The sequence below is a fragment of the Procambarus clarkii genome, chromosome 35 (genome assembly GCF_040958095.1).
Source record: "Procambarus clarkii isolate CNS0578487 chromosome 35, FALCON_Pclarkii_2.0, whole genome shotgun sequence".
Taxonomy (NCBI): domain Eukaryota; kingdom Metazoa; phylum Arthropoda; class Malacostraca; order Decapoda; family Cambaridae; genus Procambarus; species Procambarus clarkii.
Genome location: NC_091184.1, coordinates 233,185 through 254,098, shown reverse-complemented (window position 1 = coordinate 254,098; position 20,914 = coordinate 233,185). Strand labels below are relative to the sequence as shown.

The 20,914-nt window shown below is 39.5% G+C and overlaps 1 protein-coding gene across 1 annotated transcript in view; it reads right to left on the bottom strand.

Annotated features, from left to right (window-relative positions):
* Nucleotides 1-10: 10 nt before the first annotated feature.
* Nucleotides 11-20,914, bottom strand: part of LOC123751704 (tripartite motif-containing protein 59-like) — a 59,743-nt gene continuing 38,839 nt past the window's right edge. The window contains exon 2 of the mRNA XM_069336041.1: nt 11-911. Coding sequence (XP_069192142.1) covers nt 198-911 — 714 coding nt within the window. The 3' untranslated portion in view covers nt 11-197. The remainder of the gene's footprint in view (nt 912-20,914) is intronic.

Below are 20,914 nucleotides of genomic sequence, written 5' to 3'. Positions count from 1 at the left end.
AGGCCTAGAACTCCATTCGCTTGACTGATGCCAGGGTCTAATACATTCATATCAGTCCGGATAGCTTCGTGAAGCAGAAGGGGCTTCCCCCAGAAAGTTTCCTATATATAAAGTCAACTCCCATCTTGATGTGTCTCCATGTCAAAAGTGTTTATATAGAGGCAATACTACACAGTTGGGTGAGAACAATGTGACCTTCAGCAGCGTACCTTCACTGAGGTGTGGACAGTCTTGACATCTGGGAAGAGTTTCTGGCACTTCTGGAGCCAATCTTCTATCTTTATGCTGCACTCATCAGCTGTGTCTATGGTTGTGCCAACCTCCTGTGGGGTGTTGACTGTGTCGAGGTTCCCCAACATGGCCTGCAGCTGAGTCTTCCCTTCCTCTCCTTGTGTTGTCATATCCACCACACTTGTATCCTCCAGTTCCAAGAGCTTCATTGCTGACTTGTTCTGCTCTACCAGAGCATAGAGTCTGTCCTGGAGCTGGAGGTGGTGAGTCTTCCAGTCCCCCAGCTGCCCCCGGTACTCCCCCAGCTGGGACAGTACCTCTTCACAGCTAGTAATGAGGCTGCTGATGATGCTCTTCTGCTCCTGCACCAGGGAACGTAACTTCTTGCTGATTCCTCTCGCAGGAGTTTTAATGGGTTTTGCTGGTACTGTTACCCCTGGTACAACCTCGATACCTTTTAGTTTTCTGATAAGGGCCTCCATACCATAATTAATTGGGAACAGAGTAGCAGCTGTGGCAGCATGCTCGGCACGGCAGCTGGGGCAGGTCACCTGACCATTCTTGATAGCATTGTCAATACACTGGGAGCAGAATGTGTGGCCGCACGGCAATGTGCGAGGCCGTAGCTGATTGTCGTCATAATCGTTAAAACACACTGAACATTCCTCTGGCTTGTTATCCTGTGGAAAAGAATATTTGGTTAAGCTAGATGTATTTGCAACAAAAAGTAATATTACAGTACTGTACTGTATTTATCAATACAAATTATATAATATTTACATAATTTCCTTGTACAGAGGAACCTCGATATTTGCATTGCTTCCAATTCACACGTTACAGTATTCAGACACTGTGTTCATGTTCGGTATTCATCCGTTTGCACAGCATTCAGAAGTAAACATGCATCCCTGATGCTTCAGTTTCACCATAGCTGTTGTTCACTACACAACCCACTACACTTTTCTCTTGGATATTTTGGATATGTTTGATATTCTTAGTGTAAATAAGTCGCCATGTCACCTATGATAAGTGATAAGGGCCAAGCAAAAAAAAAAAAAATTATATTCTTGATCATGATACAGATGAAGAAAGAACTCGTAGCTGAATATGAAAGTGGTGTCCGTGTGTCTGCTCTTGATACAGAGTTTGGTATTCCTAAATCTAGTTCTCTAATAAAAGGAATGTGTGCAAAATGGCAAACATTTTCATGAAAATTATCACCCTGACAAACCATGTTATAAACCTGCTGATTGACAATGCCATGTCTCACTTTAGAAACATCTTAACCACTGGGCTGCTCGGCTTCCGAATACGGCACCCCCTCCCCCGTGCGTAGGAAATAAATTCTCTGTTTTTTTTGTTTTTTTAAAGTATCAAAAACCTTTCCCTGAGTATGGATATGTTAACAAAAAGTCGAAATTGTACAGGGGTACCTCAGTTTAAGAGTTTAATCCGTTCCTGGAGACGACTCGTAATCTGAAAACTCGTAAACCGAAGCTAATTTCCCCATAAGAAATAATGGGAAATGAATTAATCTGTTCCTGACTACCCAAAAACCTCACTTCAAACTAAATTTTACACCTAATTCATATAAATCTTCACTACAAAAGTATGTTCAAGTTATTACTTACCCTTGCTGATGACTACTGTTGGTGTATGGAAGATGATGAGGGGGAGAAGGAGAGGTGTTACTGTTTGGAAGGGGAGTCCCCTTCCATTATAACATTAGGCAGTGAGGACTTCTCTGGTGTGCACTCTCTGGCACATTTTGCCTGCATACCACCTGGGACCTGCTTGTGGCTCACTGCTTGCTTGTCTTACTAAGAATCTGTCTAAAGACACTTCTTTTTCCATACATTTTAACACTTGACTGTAGTAAGACATCACATTGTTATTTAAAAGGTCAATGCAACGGCCTGCTACAGCTTTTCTGGTTGAGTTTTTTCAACAAAACTTAGCAGTTCTTCCCATACTTCACACATTCTCTTAATGAGGAAGGGACATCCTCTACTGCCTCTACTCACAACTATTTTCTTAGGTTGAACCTTACCACTAGCTTTCTTGGGACCCATTGCGAGATATATAATAACAACTTTTATGTTCAAATGGCCAAATATTCGACAAAACACTGTAAATCCTTGTGAAGAATTGAGGCGTGATAGTCACTGGGCACGAGGCACTGGTAAACTGAGTGGCGATCGCCGTGCCACCATGCGCTAGGTCGGCCTGTACGAGTATCAACACCCTCGTATTCCGAGGCAACGCTCATATTCCGATGTAAATTTTCCGAGCAAATCCTGCTCGTAATCCGTAAAACGCGTTAACAGGGACACTCAATCCGAAAAATGCGTAAACAGGGACGCTCGTACTCCGAGGTACCACTACTTACTTTGGCTACTAAGGTGTCCGTCAATTCGCGCGTGCTGTCATCAATCCCCGGTCCCCTGTGGCATATGCTCCCAGGGCCAATAGGGTGCCCGGCTCAAGATGCGTGAGTTGCCACGAATATATTTTTATTCACTTTTGCGCTCAGCACCCAGTCTCCGTGGTGTAGTGGTAAGACACTTGCCTGGTGTTCCGTGAGCGCTTTGTCATGGGTTTGTATCCTGGCCAGGGAGGATTTACTGGGCGCAAATCCTTAACTGTAGCCTCTGTTTAACTCAACAGTTAAATGGGTACTTGGTTGTAAAAACAATTCTTCGTGGCGGGGATCATATTCCAGGGACCTGCCAGAAACGCTGTGCGTACTAGTGGCTGTACAAGAATGTAGCAACTCTTGTATATATATCTCAAAAAAAAAAAAAAAAAAAAAAAGTTACAAATACATTTCATTTGTTTTTTTCGTGCCAATCCTATGTATAATGAACATGTACACTATATTATGGCAGTAGAACATCCGTACTGTCCGAAGACACTGAGATACATGCATGGCACACGTGTACACATATCTTGCACATACTTCTAATGTATCATGCTAATTTATGTATATATACAATCTATTTACACACTATACACTATCACACACTATATACACACACCATAAACACACTCAGAACTCAGCGAGTGTCAGCTGCCACATCCAGCCAGTCCTCCCTCACTCCTCGAACATCGTACTCACCATCACTCCTCCTCCCACCATACTGTTACTCACACCAATGTTTCATGTTCATTTATGTATATTTACAACATATTTACACACTATACACTATCACACACTATATACATTCACCATAAACACACTCAGAACTCTGCAAGTGTGAGCTGCCACTCCCAGCCAGCCAGCCCTCACTCCTCCAACATCGTACTCGTCATCACTCCTCCTCCCACCATACTGTTATTGTTTTTATTACACTATTTACACATGTTATGTATATGTATCTACATGTTTTATCCACCAGAACTATGCAAGTAAGCTGGTATTGTGTCCAAACAGCACAGTGGCCACCATACACTGCATGAGAAATCACACAGCAGCCAGCAGACGATGCTATTATGACGTCACCTCCCTCACCAAAATAGCTCCTCCCAACTAACTCCTGTTGCTGTTATTACACTATATACACACATTCTATATATCCATGTACATATGTGTTCACCATAGCGAACCACTAAGCTAGTATAGTGAGCAAAACAAGAGTGGCTGCCCCACACAGTGACGCAATCTGGATTCTCTCCCTCCCTCACCAAACTTCCTCCTTTCACAATACTACGCACAGCGCTAATTATCACCAAAATCCAGCTATTCTCACAATCCTGGCCACTAAATCCTGTAAATGAATAACTGACTACAGCTTTATTTTGTAAAGTAACATAAGAAATCGTTTGAAGGTTCCTAGATGGATGAAATAATGCTGTGGTGCTGTGGCTAGCGCTGTGAACATTGCGAACAGCATTGAATCACTGATATATGAACATTGTACCCAGTCATTATCACACTCAGGCTCTTCTATAATACTATCATGGCTAAATAATATAAGTTATATATATATTTTGACATTATTTGGTGATGCTGTGGTCACAAGCTGAACAGCAGTGCTGTGAGCTCATGATGCGTGTGCCAGCCTTGGTTGCTCACTCAGTACTGAGGCTCTCACACCCGGGAATGTTGCCCACGATTTTTTTTAAAGATGGCATCTGTTTATAAGAGCCCTGAGGAAGCTGATGTGAACCCCATGTAGCCGCGGGAGTTTTGAATTATACGCTAAAAATATAAAATTCTTGGAGGCGCGTTGCACACCCCCCGTCGAGGGCCTGCAGGCGTGTTGCGCAGTTGAGGGGTTAACCCTTGTATGGCGCCTGGCTATTTAGCACGTGTCACTCACAGGCGCATACCAAAAAAAAAAAAAAAAAATTATATTTTCTTCCAAACCTGTTAATTTGTGTTCACTGATCATGGGAAAAATAATAAAAAAATCGTAAGTGGCACATATTGCCCACTATAGGGAGGGGAAGTCTGGCAAAAAACAGGCGCTGACTCAGCGTGCGTCCCAGACGTTTTGTTGCTTGCCAGCTGTCAGGCCGGAGTTGCCACAAAGAGATAATTACCTAATTATTTCAATGTCTCTGATTGATTTTTCATAGTTTTTTTGCTGTAATATTATTCAATAGTGTGTAGTGTGATATATTTATATAATAAAATAAGTGAATCATCACTGTACTCAAAAATATGGTGTGCATATTGTAGATTCAATTATGTTCATCAAACAGTGAACAAATACTTTGTCAGTTATTACACTATATACACAGGTTATATATAAGTATCTGCATGTTTTGTTCACCATAACGAACCACTAAGCTGCTATTTTAAGTCAAAAAGTATCGAGAAGTGACTGCCACACACCAGCCAGCAACTCACTCCCTCAACACCTCACTTGCCCACATTCTCCTCCCACCATACTGTTTTTGCTTTTATTCACTATATACAGACGTTATATATAAGTACTGTATTTACATTCGTGTTCACCATAACGAACCACTAAGTTGGCATGCTGAGTGGCAGTGCCAGTGGCAGCCTGCCACTGGCTGCTACTTCCTCCCTCCCTCAAGTCACCTGACTCACCCACATTCTCCTCCCACAATACTGTTTTTGCTTTTATTCACTATATACAGACGCTATATAAAAGTATCTACATTCGTGTTCACCATAACGAACCACTAAGTTGGTATGCTGAGTGGCAGTGGCAATGGCAGCCAGTGGCAGCCCTGCCACTGGCTGCCACTCCCTCCCTCCCTCACTTTACCTGACTTGCCACCATTCTCCTCCCACCATTCTGTTTTTGCTTTTATATACAGACGTTATATATAAGTATTTACATCTTTTGTTCACCATAACTGTACATCTAAGCTTGTATGGTGAGTAAAGGCACCAAGAGGTAGCTACTCACACAGTCAACTGGTGGCGGCCGCCCTCAAGGCCAGACGCACTAATATTTCTCCTCCAACACTACTGTTTGTGGTGTTATTACGCTATATACACACATTATATATAAGTATCTACCTGTTTTATTCACCATACTTGTACAAGTAAACTGGTATGGTGTCCAAAGACTATAGTGGTCACCAGTAAACAACATAAGTCGTGCAGACGATGCCACCTTCCTCACCAAAATGGCGGCTCCCAACCTTCTCCTATTGCTGTTTATACCCTCTATACACACGTTATATAGAAGTATCTACATTTTTGTTCACCATAGCGAACCACTAAGCTGCTATGTTGAGTGCAGTCAATAAAAGGTGGCCACACACAGTCAGAAGACAACGCCACCACCCTCCCTCCCACAGCATTACTCCTCCCTCCATGGAGGACAGCGCTAAATATCACCACAATCCAGCTATTATCAGAACCCTGGTCAGTTTTATCACAGTCAGGGGTCTTCTGTAATAATATCATCACTACATAATAGCATGAACAAGTATATTATGGCATCTTTAGGCAATGTTGTGGTCACAAGCTGAACAGCAGTGCTGTGAGTTCATGCTGTGTGCGTCAGGCTTGGTAGCTCACTCAATACTGAGGCCCTTAACACCCGGGAATTTAGCCCACGATTTTTTTTTATGGCATCTGTTTACAAGAGCCCTGATGAAGGTGTGGTGAACCCCGTGTATCCGCGGGCCGTTTAAATCTTGTGTAGTACTCCAAAGCATCATATGATGCGATGCACAATTTACTGCAAGTCGGTCAAAGCATCATATGATGTGATATGCAATTTAAGGGTTAAAGTGCCGACAAATTAATTATCCTTGGACAAGTTTCTTGTAAGAAAACCATCCAGTGAGTGTAATGAGGGAAACAGAAAAAGACAGAAAAGAGAAAGAATCCCAGAAGCACAACTACCAGAAGTTATAATGGTATGGGACTCCCCTGCCAAAGAACATCTCTCTTCCTCTGCCTCACCACCTTCCACATATGCCATCAACATATGTCTAAGTGTAGGTAAAGTGTGTTGGCATTTATTTCATTTAATTATTGTATAACTATATTTATTTTTGTGGTCTGAAACTGATTACTCCAATTTACATTATTTCATATGAGAACAAATTATTCAGGCATTCGCACTTTTTGGCATTCGTCTCTCTTTCAGGAACCAATTAAATCCGAATACTGAGGTTACACTGTATTAGCTATTCTAAAACAGTGATTCAGTGAAGTTACAGTGAAGTGTAACACGACACATAAAAGTTGAAATGTAGGAATATTGCCATGTGAAAAAGTGGAGATGTATAAGAGTGCCAAAATAAGGCAACACCCTTGAATGTGTATACACTAGCCACGAGGTGACCAGGGCTAGAGCCATCCTCAGTGAGAATATACTGTGAATTTATATTTAAATATGGGAATGGGAATCTATAAATAAATAATAGAGTAAGTCAACAGAGGAAGCCAGAAAGTAAGCATAAAATTCCTTATGATAATGGATACAGCCAACCAGTCATTAATGGTTTAAGAACAAAGAAGTGGCAACAGGACACATCAACCCAGAGACCTGAGGGGAAGGTTACGGTCATCAACAGTGACTTGTACTCCTCTACATACGATAAGTACCTGTACATAAGGGTTAAGCATATAAATTTAAATATACATATACTGTAATATTAGAAATAGTAAAATACTGAGGACAGTTTACTAAATACTGAAATACTAAGGACACTAAATTGAAAACTGGCACCTCCACAATGGTGGTGATGGTGACCCAGGGAACAGCCAGGGAGTGGAGCCACTCACTAAACTCCAGGTTGCCATCTACAGTATACTCTGGAACATGCAGCTGGGTAGGGTTTGAGATAAAGGGAACAGACAAACTGGTCTTGCATATTGTATGTTGTAATACACACTTTCAAGATTAGATAAGTACAAGAGGTTGGCATTCGTGCAAATATAGAACACTGACAACCCCATTCCAAGTGCACAGCAAAAGAGGACAAAATGGCAGTAAACAAATTAATTTGCTGCCACTAATAAACCTTAAAGTCAAAGGCAACGGGAATTGAATGTTATATATAATAATAATAATAATAATCTTTATTTAGGTAAGGTACATACATAAAGAGATTTACAAAGTTTGTTGGCTTTATAGATAGAGCTAGTACATACAATGCCTAAAGCCACTATTACGCAAAGCGTTTCGGGCAGGAAAAACATTAATGACTACAGCTTAAAACTAATGGGTAAAAAGAAAAGATGTGATGAGTACATATAAAAAATAGAGGTAAAAGAGGGGGGAACATTGTTGAAAAAGCAGCACAAATACAATTACAAATTATTACAGAAAATTACATTCAAACAGCGTTGATTTGAAAAACAAAAAAACAAAAAATATACATGGGTTGACAACAGGGGGGTAAGGTGGGTTACATGGAATTTATTAGGTATAGCTTCGTTTTTAACTTAAACTGGTTGAGAGAGGTACAGTCTTTAACATGGTTGGGAAGGTCATTCCACATTCTGGGCCCCTTGATTTGTAGAGCATTTCTGGTTTGATTTAGTCGTACTCTAGGAATATCAAAACTGTATTTATTTCTGGTGTGGTGCTCATGGGTTCTGTTACAACCTTCTATGAAGCTTTTGAGATCAGGATTGGCATTATAGTTTAGCGTTTTATATATGTATAATACACATGAGAGAATGTGCAGTGACTTAATGTCTAACATATTCAGAGATTTGAGTAGGGGTACCGAGTGATGTCTGGGAATGTGATGTCTATATGTAAGAATAGATTACATTCAGCTTGTACAGGAGTAACACCATGGGACTGAGAGCTGGCCATTTGCTCTGGGTGTGTAAAAATTACCTGCCATCTTGGAATATCCTAAAAAACCTTCTAGATAACACGACGCATGACCGGAAAACATAATTCATTGAAAGCGTACCAGCCATCCAGAGACTATAGTCAGGGAGGAAACTGAAGCAGAAACTCTGTAAGTTCTAAACTCTGATTCAGTATGCCCGGATGCAGACGACCATAGACTAGAAAGTGTAATAGACAGCACGATAGGTACAAACACTACAACAGTCCCAGATAGAGCGAGTCAGACCAGAAGGACAGATATATAAATTTTATGTAAAGGGCATATGCAGACATAGATATGCTGGTAATAAGAAAGGATTATAATGCAGTTACCACCATCCCAAAAAATGTTTAAATGTACTTAGGAAAGGACATTTTCAATTTGGATCAACATGTAGGTTTTTCTATCCTAACATGTGCCAAACCTCACTCGAGGACAGAAAAGGCTATGACCTCAGCTGCCAATACTTTCACGTGAAAGGCACGGAACGTTACATAAAGAGTGGCAAACAAGATAATGAATTTTGAGGAAACTCAATTAATTTTTTATACCAAGCCAAAAGAGATTTCAAAAGTGGGAACATAGAGAATGTATGGAACTGGATGCCAGACCCACTTGCATACCAGAATCACAGATACAATTACACACCCGATACAAATACAGATACATTACAGATACAAATTACAATTTGACAGGGTAGACAAGGATGGACTATTTAACACAGGTGGTACACGCACAAAGGGACACAGGTGGAAGCTGAGTACCCAAATGAGCCATAGAGACATTAGAAAGAACTTTTTCAGTGCCAGAGTAGTTAGTAAATGGAATGCACTATAGAAAGTGATGTGGTGGAGGCTGACTCAATACACAGTATCAAATGTAGATATGCTAGAGCCCAGTAGGCTCAGGATTCTGTACATCAGTTGATTGACGGTTGAGGGGTGGGACCAACGAGCCAAAGCTCAACCCCCTGCAAGCACAACTAGGTGAGTACACCAAAAAGGAACTACAACTATGACAGGCAACTGCCCTACAACAATCAGCACTGGGCCAAACAACCTAAACATGTCCTCACATAATGTACCTGCCAAAAAAGTCTCCCAGTCAAACTATCCCAAATTGAGTAAACTCATTCATCTTTGCCAACATGCAAGGACTAAAAACAAGAAAAAAAAAACAAAGTACAATTCATAAATGGCTTCCTCACTGAGTCAAATGCAGTATTTGGAACTTTCACAGAAACCCATGCAGGGGAATTCTTCGACAGTGAGATCTGGATTCCAGGATATAATCTATAAAGGTGTGATAGGATAATTTAGGTCACATGAAGGAGTGGGTCTGTATGTTAGGGAAGACCTTGTATGCTTGGAACTCCTTGACTTTACAAATGAGGTGGTAGAGGTACTGGGAGTAAAAATAGAGAAAATAAACTTAGTGTTTATTCTAATATACAAACTGCGAGATACAACGGCTGAGGAATTCGCAGAACAGATAAACAAAATAGAGAATAGCCTTGATAATTTGGCGAATCCGATACCTGATATTATCTTCCTAGGTGACTTCAACTTGCCAAATCTAAGATAGAGAATAGCAAACAATAATATTATACCAAAAAATCTATCCGGACATAACCAACCACAGATTAGAGAAATGCTTAGATTCTGTGATTAATTTTCACTCAACCAGCAGATATCAGAGCCAACGAGAAATGAAAATATTCTAGATCAGGTCTTTACAAACAATGAAGACATAATCAGGAACATTACGATATCAGATACCACATACTCAGATCACAATTTCATTGAAGTGTCAACTACCATCAATACCCAGAATAGACCTAAAACAATGATCAAGTGAGAGATGGGTTATTCAGTAAATTAAATTATAATAATGAGAGGGTAGACTGGGAGACAATAAACAGGGAACTTACACACATTCCATGGGAAACTGTTGAAAGTAATACAAGTCCTACAGAGAGAATAGAAAAACTGACTTCGAAAACATATCAAGTCTGGCTGAAACATGTTCCTTTGAGGAAAGCCAGAAAGAGGTCCAGCATAGAAAGAGAAGGCAGATGACACTATAAAAAAAGGAAAAAAATAATGAAAATGCATAAGCAGACACAACTTTCCTTACAAAGAAAGAATAATTTAAATAGGGAGATTGAAGAAATCGAGCGGAAATTGGAAGACTCATATCAGACTGAAGAAAGGCAGTTAGAACAGCAAGCAATTCAGGAAACAAAGAAAAATCCAAAATACTTCCTCACATATGCGAAACCAAAAGCAAAAACCACTGCCAGTATTGGACCCATTCGTACGAGTTAAGGTTCATACACAGATGATGACAAAGAAATTAGTAAAATCCTAAAAAGCAGTATGAGGACATGTTTAGCTCTCCAATAAATAACATGAAAGTGGAAGATCCAGATAATTTCTTTATGCGTGATATCCAAACCCCAGTAAATATAACTGGTATCAACACGAGCGCACTAAATTTTGAAAGAGAAATTGAAAACATGCCCATGCACTCAGCCCCGGGCCCAGATTCATGGAATTCAATATTCATAAAGAAATGCAAGGTGCCAGTATCACAGGCACTCAGCATAGTGTGGAGGAAGAGCTTGGACATGGGGGAGATACCAGATGCACTTAACCCTCAAACTGCGCATATCATATATATATGATATCAGTGACAAAACCGAAACCGCGCACATCATTTATATATGATTTCATGTCTAGCGCTATAATTTAAACGCCCCGCCTGGGATAGGGGCAGCTATAGTACAGCCACGACTGATAGTTGCCAGATACCACCTAGAAAAAAAATCCAGGCCAACATTCTTGGGTGTTAGAGCGTCAGTATTGAGCAAGCCACCAAGGCTGGCGCACGCAGCACGAGCTCACAGCACCGCTGTTCAGCGTGTGACCACAGCATTGCCTACAAATGCCAAAATATATTTGATACTGCTATTATTTAGCAGTGATAGTATTACTGAAGCCCCCTGACTGTGATAAAACTGACCAGGATTCTGATAATAGCAGGATTGTGGTGATATTTAGCGCTGTGCTCCATGGAGGGAGGAGTAAGGCTGTGGAGGGAAGGTTGTGGCGTCGTCTTCTGACTGTGTGTAGCCACCATTTACTGACTGCACTCACCATACCAGCTTAGAGGTTCGCTATGGTGAACACAAATGTAGATACTTATATATAACGTGTGTGTAGTGTGAGATCACAGCGAGAGGTTGGGAGCCGCCATTTTGGTGAGGAAGAGCGTCGTCTGCACGACTTGGCATGTTGTTTACTGGTGGCCACTATGGTCTTTGGGCACCATACCAGCTAATTTGTACAGGTATGGTGAATAAAACAGGTAGATACTTATATATAATGTGTGAATATAGCGTAATAACACCACAAACAATATTGTTGGAGGAGAAATATTAGTGCGTCTGGCCTTGAGGGCGGCCGCCGATCAGCTGACTGTGTGAGTAGGTACATCTTTGTGCCTTTACTCACCATATAAGCTTAGATGTACAGTTATGGTGTACAAAACATGTAAATACGAATATATAACGTCTGTGTATAGTGAATAAATGCAAAAACAGTATTGTGGGAGGAGAATGAGGGTGAGTGAGGTGGTGTTGGAGGGAGTGGCTCGCTGGTGTTTGGCGGTCACTCCTCATTGCTTTTTGACTCACAAGACCAACTTAGTAGTTCGTTATGGTGAACAAAACATGCAGATACTTATATATAACCTGTGTATATACTGTAACAACAGTAAAACTATTTGTTTATTGTTTTATGAACATAATAATTGAATCACTAATATGCACACCATAATTTTGAGTACAGCGATGGTTCACACATTTTATTATATAAATACAGTGGTACCTCGCATAACGAATTTAATCCGTTCCATGTTCGTCATGTGAAACGGACGTCATACAAAACGAGTGTCCCCCATGTAACCAGTGTGATGCACTGTGTTTATTGTGAAATTCCCCCAGTGTGCATGACATCAAACGTTCTTCAAAATATCATTTTTCTTTGCAAAATGATAAATTATCATACCTGAACATGTCTATGTAAAAATAATTACCAAATTCCACTTACTTTGGCTGTGAGGGCGTGGACAAGGTGCGTTGTGACGTCATCAGGAGCTGGTCGCCCAGTGTGTGAAGCTCCCAGACACGGTCACGCAGGCCATTCAAGCAACACGTGTTGCCACAAATATATTTTCAAATATTTTTTCTATGCATTTCCAATGCGGTTTTATTTGTTTCTTTTATCGTATATGATGCATATTTGTGACCTTTACAATACGTATACAGTACAATGTTCATAATTTTCCATGGAACTGTGATACATGTGTCAGTAATGTGTCCACAATAAATGTTTATTGTCACAATATTATGTGGTAAAAAATCACTAAAATTACAATATTTACAGTTTCACACACTATTTACACAGTAACACACTGTATTACACACTCAGTACTTTGGAGGTGCGTAATAGTCAACGAAGTAGTCTATGGTACATAGCGCGACTTTGCTCTCCTTGCACCAGCTACAGATAGATTTTCGTTTCCTGTTTCATCGTTCTGTGTGCTTGCAAATAACGCACTTGCATGCACCCTTGGCTTTAGTACTTGTAGGTGGTATGTAGCCAAGCTTGTAAAGCACAAGGTAGTATTGAAACGATTATAGAAAAAGCTCAATTTGTAAGGTAGTCTTGAAAAGATCGCTTTGTAAGGTCCCACACAGGAAGAGATTCAGCCAGCCTCAAAGAGTGTCCGTCAGTCAGGAAGAGATTCAGCTAGCCTCAAAGAGTGTCCATCAGTCAGGAAGAGATTAAGGTATTCTTGAAAATATCAATGAACAACACCACCATGGAAGCCGCTAACACTGTTCATCTATGCTACTTGTATCAGATGCATCATCGCTGAACGCAGAAAATGATTCATCTATGTATCATCTATATAAATTCGAGATGGCAAGGGTGGGGCTCAGAGCTTACAACTGGATACGCTCGCTGTATCATCCTTATAGGTGCTGTATCACTGGCATCCGACCGTTGTAATTACCTAAGTGTGTAGTTACCTAAGTGTAGTTACAGGATGAGAGCTACGCTCGTGGTGTCCCATCTTCCCAGCACTCTTTGTCATATAACGCTTTGAAACTACTGACGGTCTTGGCCTCCACCACCTTCTCCCCTAACTTGTTCCAACCGTCTACCACTCTGTTTGTGAATTTTCTTATATTTCTTCGGCATCTGTGTTTAGCTAGTTTATATCTATGACCTCTTGTTCTTAATGTTCCAGGTCTCAAGAAATCTTCCCTATCGATTTTATCAATTCCTGTTACTATTTTGTATGTAGTGATTATATCACCTCTTTTTCTTGTCTTCTAGTTTTGGCATATTTAATGAATCTAACCTCTCCTCGTAGCTCTTGCCCTTCAGTTCTGGGAGCCACTTAGTAGCATGTCTTTGCACCTTTTCCAGTTTGTTGATGTGCTTCTTAAGATATGGGCACCACACAACTGCTGCATATTCTAGCTTTGGCCTAACAAAAGTCGTGAACAATTTCTTTAGTATATCGCCATCCATGTATTTAAAAGCAATTCTGAAGTTAGAAAGTGTGGCATAGGCCCCTCGCACAATATTCTTTATGTGGTCCTCAGGTGATAGTTTTCTATCTAGAACCACCCCTAGATCTCTTTCTTTATCAGAATTCTTTAAAGATTTCTCACATAATATATAGGTTGTATGGGATCTATGTTCTCCTATTCCACATTCCATAACATGGCATTTATTAACATTAAATTCCATTTGCCAAGTGGCGCTCCATGTACTTATTTTGTCCAGGTCTTCTTGAAGGGCATGAACAATCATCTAAGTTTCTTATCCTTCCTATTATCTTAGCATCATCAGCAAACATGTTCATATAATTCTGTATACCAACTGGTAGATCATTTATGTAGACAATAAACATCACTGGTGCAAGAACTGAACCCTGTGGTACTCCACTTGTGACATTTCTCCAGTCCGATACATTGCCTCTGATCACAGCCCTCATTTTTCTATCAGTCAGAAAATTTTTCATCCATGTTAGAAGCTTACCTGTCACTCCTCCAATATTTTCCAGTTTCCAGAACAACCTCTTATGTGGAACTCTGTCGAAAGCCTTTTTTAGGTCCAGATAGATGCAGTCAACCCAACCATCTCTTTCCTGTAATATCTCTGTTGCTCGATCATAGAAACTGAGTAAATTCGATACACAGGATCTTCCAGATCGAAAACCATACTGTCTGTCTGATATTATATCATTTCTCTCCAGGTGTTCTACCCATTTAGTTTTAATTATTTTTTCCAATATTTTGACTATGACACTTGTCAATGATACCGGTCGATAATTAAGGGGGTCTTCCCTGCTTCCACTTTTGTAGATTGGAACTATGTTAGCCTTTTTCCACACATCAGCTACAACTCCTGTATACAGGGATGCCTGAAAAATCAGTTGAAGAGGAATGCTGAGCTCAGGTGCACATTCTCTCAGAACCCATGGTGAAACTCCATCTGGACCAACTACTTTGTTCTTATTTAGCTCCTTGAGCATTTTTTCCACTTCATCTCTAGACACCTCTATGTGCTCTATGTTGTTCTCTGGAATTCTTATTTATTTATTTATTTATTTATTCATATACAAGAATGTACATAAGGAATGTGAGGATACAAATATGGTAATTACAGTCTTGTAAAGCCACTAGTACGCACAGCGTTTCGGGCAGGTCCTTAATCTAAGAAAATTTTAAGGAGGTAAATACTTGCAAAATTTATAGACAAAAAAATGATAACAGATTACATGAAATGAAAAAGAAAGAAGATGAGAGAAAATTGTAGGTACAGTATATTAAAGCACATAGGTAGCTAAGATTGATTGCAATGACAGCTTGAATGGTAGTTGACAAAAAATAGGTAGGCACAATACAGCAGAAACAATATAAGATTGATTGCAATGACAGTTTGAATGGTAGTTGACAAAAATTGGTAGTCACAATACAGGCATATGGCTAGCACATAAAAGAAGACAGCAATGAACACAATGATAAGGTTGTTTGATATTACATAAACATTAGGAGATTGGGTAACACTAGGTACAGAGCAAATTTAAAGCTCAGTGTAGGAAACTAAGAAGATGAAGTTAGGTACTTTTTGGTTTTGCTTTTAAATAAGGCAAAAGTTTTACAGTTTTTCAATTCACTAGGGAGTGAGTTCCATAGACTAGGTCCCTTAATTTGCATAGAGTGTTTACACAGATTAAGTTTGACCCTGGGGATATCAAAGAGATATTTATTTCTGGTGTGGTGATAATGGGTCCTATTACATCTGTCCATGGGAGAGTTTCAGAGCATGGTTGGCATTTAAGAACAGGGTTTTGTAAATGTAGTTGACACAAGAGAATGTGTGGAGGGAGTTAATATTTAGCCAGTTTAGGGATTTAAACAAGGGAGCTGAGTGTTGTCTGAGAGCAGAGTTAGTTATTATTCTGATAGATTTTTGCTGTGTGATGATGGGCTTAAGGTGGTTTGCAGTGGTAGACCCCCATGCACAGATACCATAATTAAGATAGGGGGTAGATTAGTGCATAATATAGTGAGAGGAGAGCAGAGTTAGGAACATAATATCTGATTTTGGAGAGTATACCAACTGTCTTAGAGACTTTCTTAGTTATGTGTTGAATGTGGGTGCTGAAGTTGAGTCTCTTGTCTAGGAATAGGCCAAGAAACTTGCCATCATTTTTATTACTCATGTTAATGTTGTCTATCTGTAGCTGAATTGCATTTGATGATTTGCTTCCAAATAAGATGTAGTAAGTCTTTTCGATGTTTAATGTTAGTTTGTTCGTTGACATCCATAAGTGGACTTTTTTTAATTCATTATTCACAACATTATTTAGTGTATGTGGGTTGAGGTTTGAATAGATAAGGGTAGTATCGTCAGCAAACAATATAGGTTTGAGAATATTAGAGACATTAGGCAGATCGTTTATATATATAAGAAATAGAAGAGGTCCTAAGATGCTGCCCTGTGGCACTCCAACGGTAATTGGAATAGTGGAAGAAGTTGTATCATTGATGGTTACATATTGGTGTCTGTCACTAAGATAGGATCGGATGTAGTCAAGGGCAAGGCCTCGGATTCCATAATGCTGGAGTTTAAGTAAGAGGTAGTTGTGATTAACAGTATCAAAGGCTTTTCTTAGGTCAATGAAGAGTCCAATCGGAAACTCATTTTTGTCAAGGGCTGAGTAGATAATGTCAAGGAGACTAATGATTGCATCGTTGGTGCTCTTTTGGGACTGGAAGCCAAACTGGCAGGGGCTGAGTATGTCGAATTTTACGAGGTAGGAATAGAGCTGTTTGTAAATAATTTTTTCAAATATTTTTGATAGAATGGGTAGATTTGATATTGGTCTATAATTGTTTATGTCCGCCGGATTGCCTCCTTTATGGACTGGCGTTACTCTTGCTTTTTTGAGGATATCAGGGATGGTGTGACACTAGATTTGTTGAACAGTAGTGCTATGGGTGGGGCAAGGGCATGGGAGGCTCTCTTCTACACAATGGACGGAATTTCACTGGTGTTCCCTGCCTTGGTTTTTAGAGAGTGTATGATGGACACAACATCTGCCGGGCTGATTGGTGAAAGGAGAAGAGAGTTTGGATAGCTGCCTGAGAGATATGTGTTAATATGTGTCTGAGTCTGTGGGATTTTACTGGCAAGATTAGCACCAACCGATGAAAAGAAACTATTAAATTCATTTGCCATTTCTAAATCAGTTGACGGTATATCCCCATCCTTGTAGAGTTTTATTTAGTTATGTGAGTGTTGTTTAGTTCCTAGGATACTAGAGATAGTTTTCCAAGTGCTCTTCATGTTGCCTTTTGCTTCATTGAATCTATTCACATAATATGCAAGTTTTGCCTTTCTTATGATACTGGTAAGCATTGATGAGTACCTTTTAGCTACTTCCTTTGAAACTAGGCCAATCCTAACATTCTTTTCATATTCATGTTTCTTGTTGATTGAGTTGAGAATGCCACTTGTGAGCCATGGATTGTTTAATCTTTTGTCAGTTACTTGCTTGGTAAGAAGGGGACAATGAAGGTTGTAGAGGCTTAGAGTTTTGGAGAGGAAGAGGTTAGCTAATGAATTTATATCATGGGTATTATTGAATTCAGAATCCCAGTTCATATTGTGAAGTGCCTCTGTAAGATTGTCTAAAGCTGATTTACTGTGTAGCCTAAATGAAAGTTTCTTGCTTTTTGGCGGTGTTATGTCCATGTTCGCTATGAGAAAGGTAGGATAGTGGTCAGTTGTTCTGTCGTAGATTATACCAGATACAAGGGGAGCTGTTATGTTTGTCCATATGTGGTCCAGGGTAGTGGCTGATATTTGAGTGACTCGGGTAGGTTTGGTGATTGTGGGGATTAGCATACAGGAGTTCATGCTGTTAAGGAAATAGTCAACTTGAGAGCAATTTTGTTGACCCAGGTCAATATTAAAGTCTCCTCCCAGAATGATGTGGTTTTTGTTGAGATTGTTGTTTATAATAAGATTCCTTAGGTTGTCTGAGAAAGAAGCTATGTTAGTGTTGGGAAATCTATAGATGGCTCCAATAGTCAAAGAGGATTTAAGGGATTTAATTGTAAACTGAGCAAAAGTATATTCACAGTAGTCATCTCTGTCACTAATAACACTGTTGCAGATAAATGTATCTCGATAATATATAGCTGTGCCACCACCTTTTTTATTAGGCCTACAGTTATGAATGGCTTTATAACCAGCTAGGTTGTAGAGTTGGGTATAGTCTTTATTTAGCCAAGTTTCTGTTAAAATAATGAACGATAGGTTAGTACCTATTGCTGTGAGCAATGCATTTAAATCGTCAAAATGTTTACCAAGTGATCTAACATTTTGGTTATAAACTGATAGACAGGTGCTATTTTGGAGTTTGTTTTTAGCCTGGTGTGCTGTGAAATACTTGCAATAATGATGATCAATGTGCTGGTTGGTGTAGATATGAGACAGAAGATTTTGATCAGGATCAATATCAGTGTGCATAGAGATGCAGAGGGATCACGATACAAGATACACGATAAAGCAAAACACAAGAATAAAAGCAAATACAATAAAATAGTAACAATTTAGAAGTAAAATAAAGATCCAATAGATAGCCAGGGAGGACACAGAAGTTACATAAAATAAAAAACAAAAAATCAGTAGACTGACAATATAAATGTCAAATAAAAAATAATAAGAAAAATAATAATCATAAAAAAATGATCTTGAAGATAATTAGCTTAGTAATGGTTATTTAACAGGGTAATAAAAAGCCCTAGGTTTAGTGACAAGGGGATTAACTTAGAACAAATAATTAAGAGTATAAAACAGGCAAAGATGACAAACAAAAAACATCAAATAAAAATAAAAATAAACACCTTTGGAAAGGAAAGGCAGAGCTTAAGTACACTTTGGTTGTATGTGAGACTACAAATTATGTTCTGGTTATTCAGCTGATATCCCACAGTCATCCAGGAAAGAAGTGAGGTGTGCTTCAGTGGTTATGACATAAGCTTTTCCAGAGTCAGTCTTCGTAGCTATTATTTTACCATCGCGCACAAAACAATGTTTAATAGCAGTGGATCTTTTGCAAATTCCACGTAGTTTAAATAAGAGATTTTGTCTGAATCTGGTAAGACATTCGTTCACATAAACATTCCCGCTGGAAAATTGAAAATAGTCATTAACAATAGAACTTTGTGTTAAATAGAGAATAAACGGGAGGCAGCGTGTGAGCCAGTGAAGAGGCTTTATGTACATGCATGTATTAGGAAAAAAAACAAAAAAATAGTGAACGGTGATTCGTGGAACAGTGATGTGGAACGGGTATCAAAACAACATATAAGTTGGAAGTGAATATTATAAATATAGAATACTAGAAATATAAAATAGTGGCAAGAGGCGGCATCAGCGGTTATAAATCGGGTAACTGGAAACTGGTGACATCAACCTGGGCCACAAGAGGTCACCTGTACTGACCGGGGGACCAGCCTCGCTACCTACGCTAAGTACCTGCCATAAAGTTTGAACAAAATAACATACATAATATTACAAATATACGGTATACATATAATATTATAAATATTAAACATATAAATATATATATACATATATATATTGTTACAACTATACAATATACATATAATATTATAAATATATAGATATATACAACAAAACAAGGCAATATGGGAGTAAATAAACAAATTTGTGGCCACTGTAACAACTTCTTAAAGACGAAGGTAACGGGAATTGAATGTTATATCTGTAAGACTAGATTCCATTCGGCTTGTACAGGAGTGAGTAACACTACGGCATTGAGAGCTGGCCACTTGCTCTGGGTGTGTAAAAATGACCTGCCAGCTTGGAATATCCTAAAAAACCTCCTAGATAACATGACGCATGATCGGAAAACATCATTCATTGGAAGCCTACCAGCCATCCAGAAGGAGTGGGAAAGGAACAACAAAATTAATATACAAGGGGCGGAGGATATAGTCAGGGATGAAACTGAGGCTGAAACTCAGGAAGTTGTAAACTCTGACTCAGTAGGCCAGGATGTAGATGACAGTAAACTAGAAAGTGTAACAGACAGCACTGACAGCTCGATAGGTACAGACACTACGACGGTTCCCGATAGAGCAATTCAGAACAGAAGGACAGACTTATGCAAATTTTGTGCAAAGGGCATATGCAGACATAGATATGCTGGTAATAAGAAAGGATTAGAATGCAGTTACCAACATCCCAAAAAATGTTTAAATATGCTTAGGAAAGGTGAGTGTCGATTTGGATCAATATGTAGGTTTTTCCATCCTGACATGTGTCAAACCTCACTGGAGGACAGAAAATGCTATGACCTCAGCTGCCCACACTTTCACGTGAAAGGCACGGAACGCTACATAAAGAGTGGCAAGCAGGATAATGAATTTAGAGGAAACTCTATAAATTTTTTATACCAGACCGGCAGAGAATTCAAAAGGAGCAGCATGGAGAGTGTATGGAACTGGATGCCAGATCCACTTGCATTCCAGAATTACAGATACAATTACCCACCGAAAGGGAACTACAACTACGACAGACAACTGCCCTACAACAATCAGTACTGGTCAGAACAAACTCATTATGTCCACGCATAATGGGCTTGCCGAAAAAGTCTCCCATTCAAACTATCACTAATAGAGTAACCTCATTCATCTTTGCCAACATACAAGGACTAAAAACAAGAACAAATAACAAAGTACAGTTCATAAATGGCCTCCTCACGGAGTCAAATG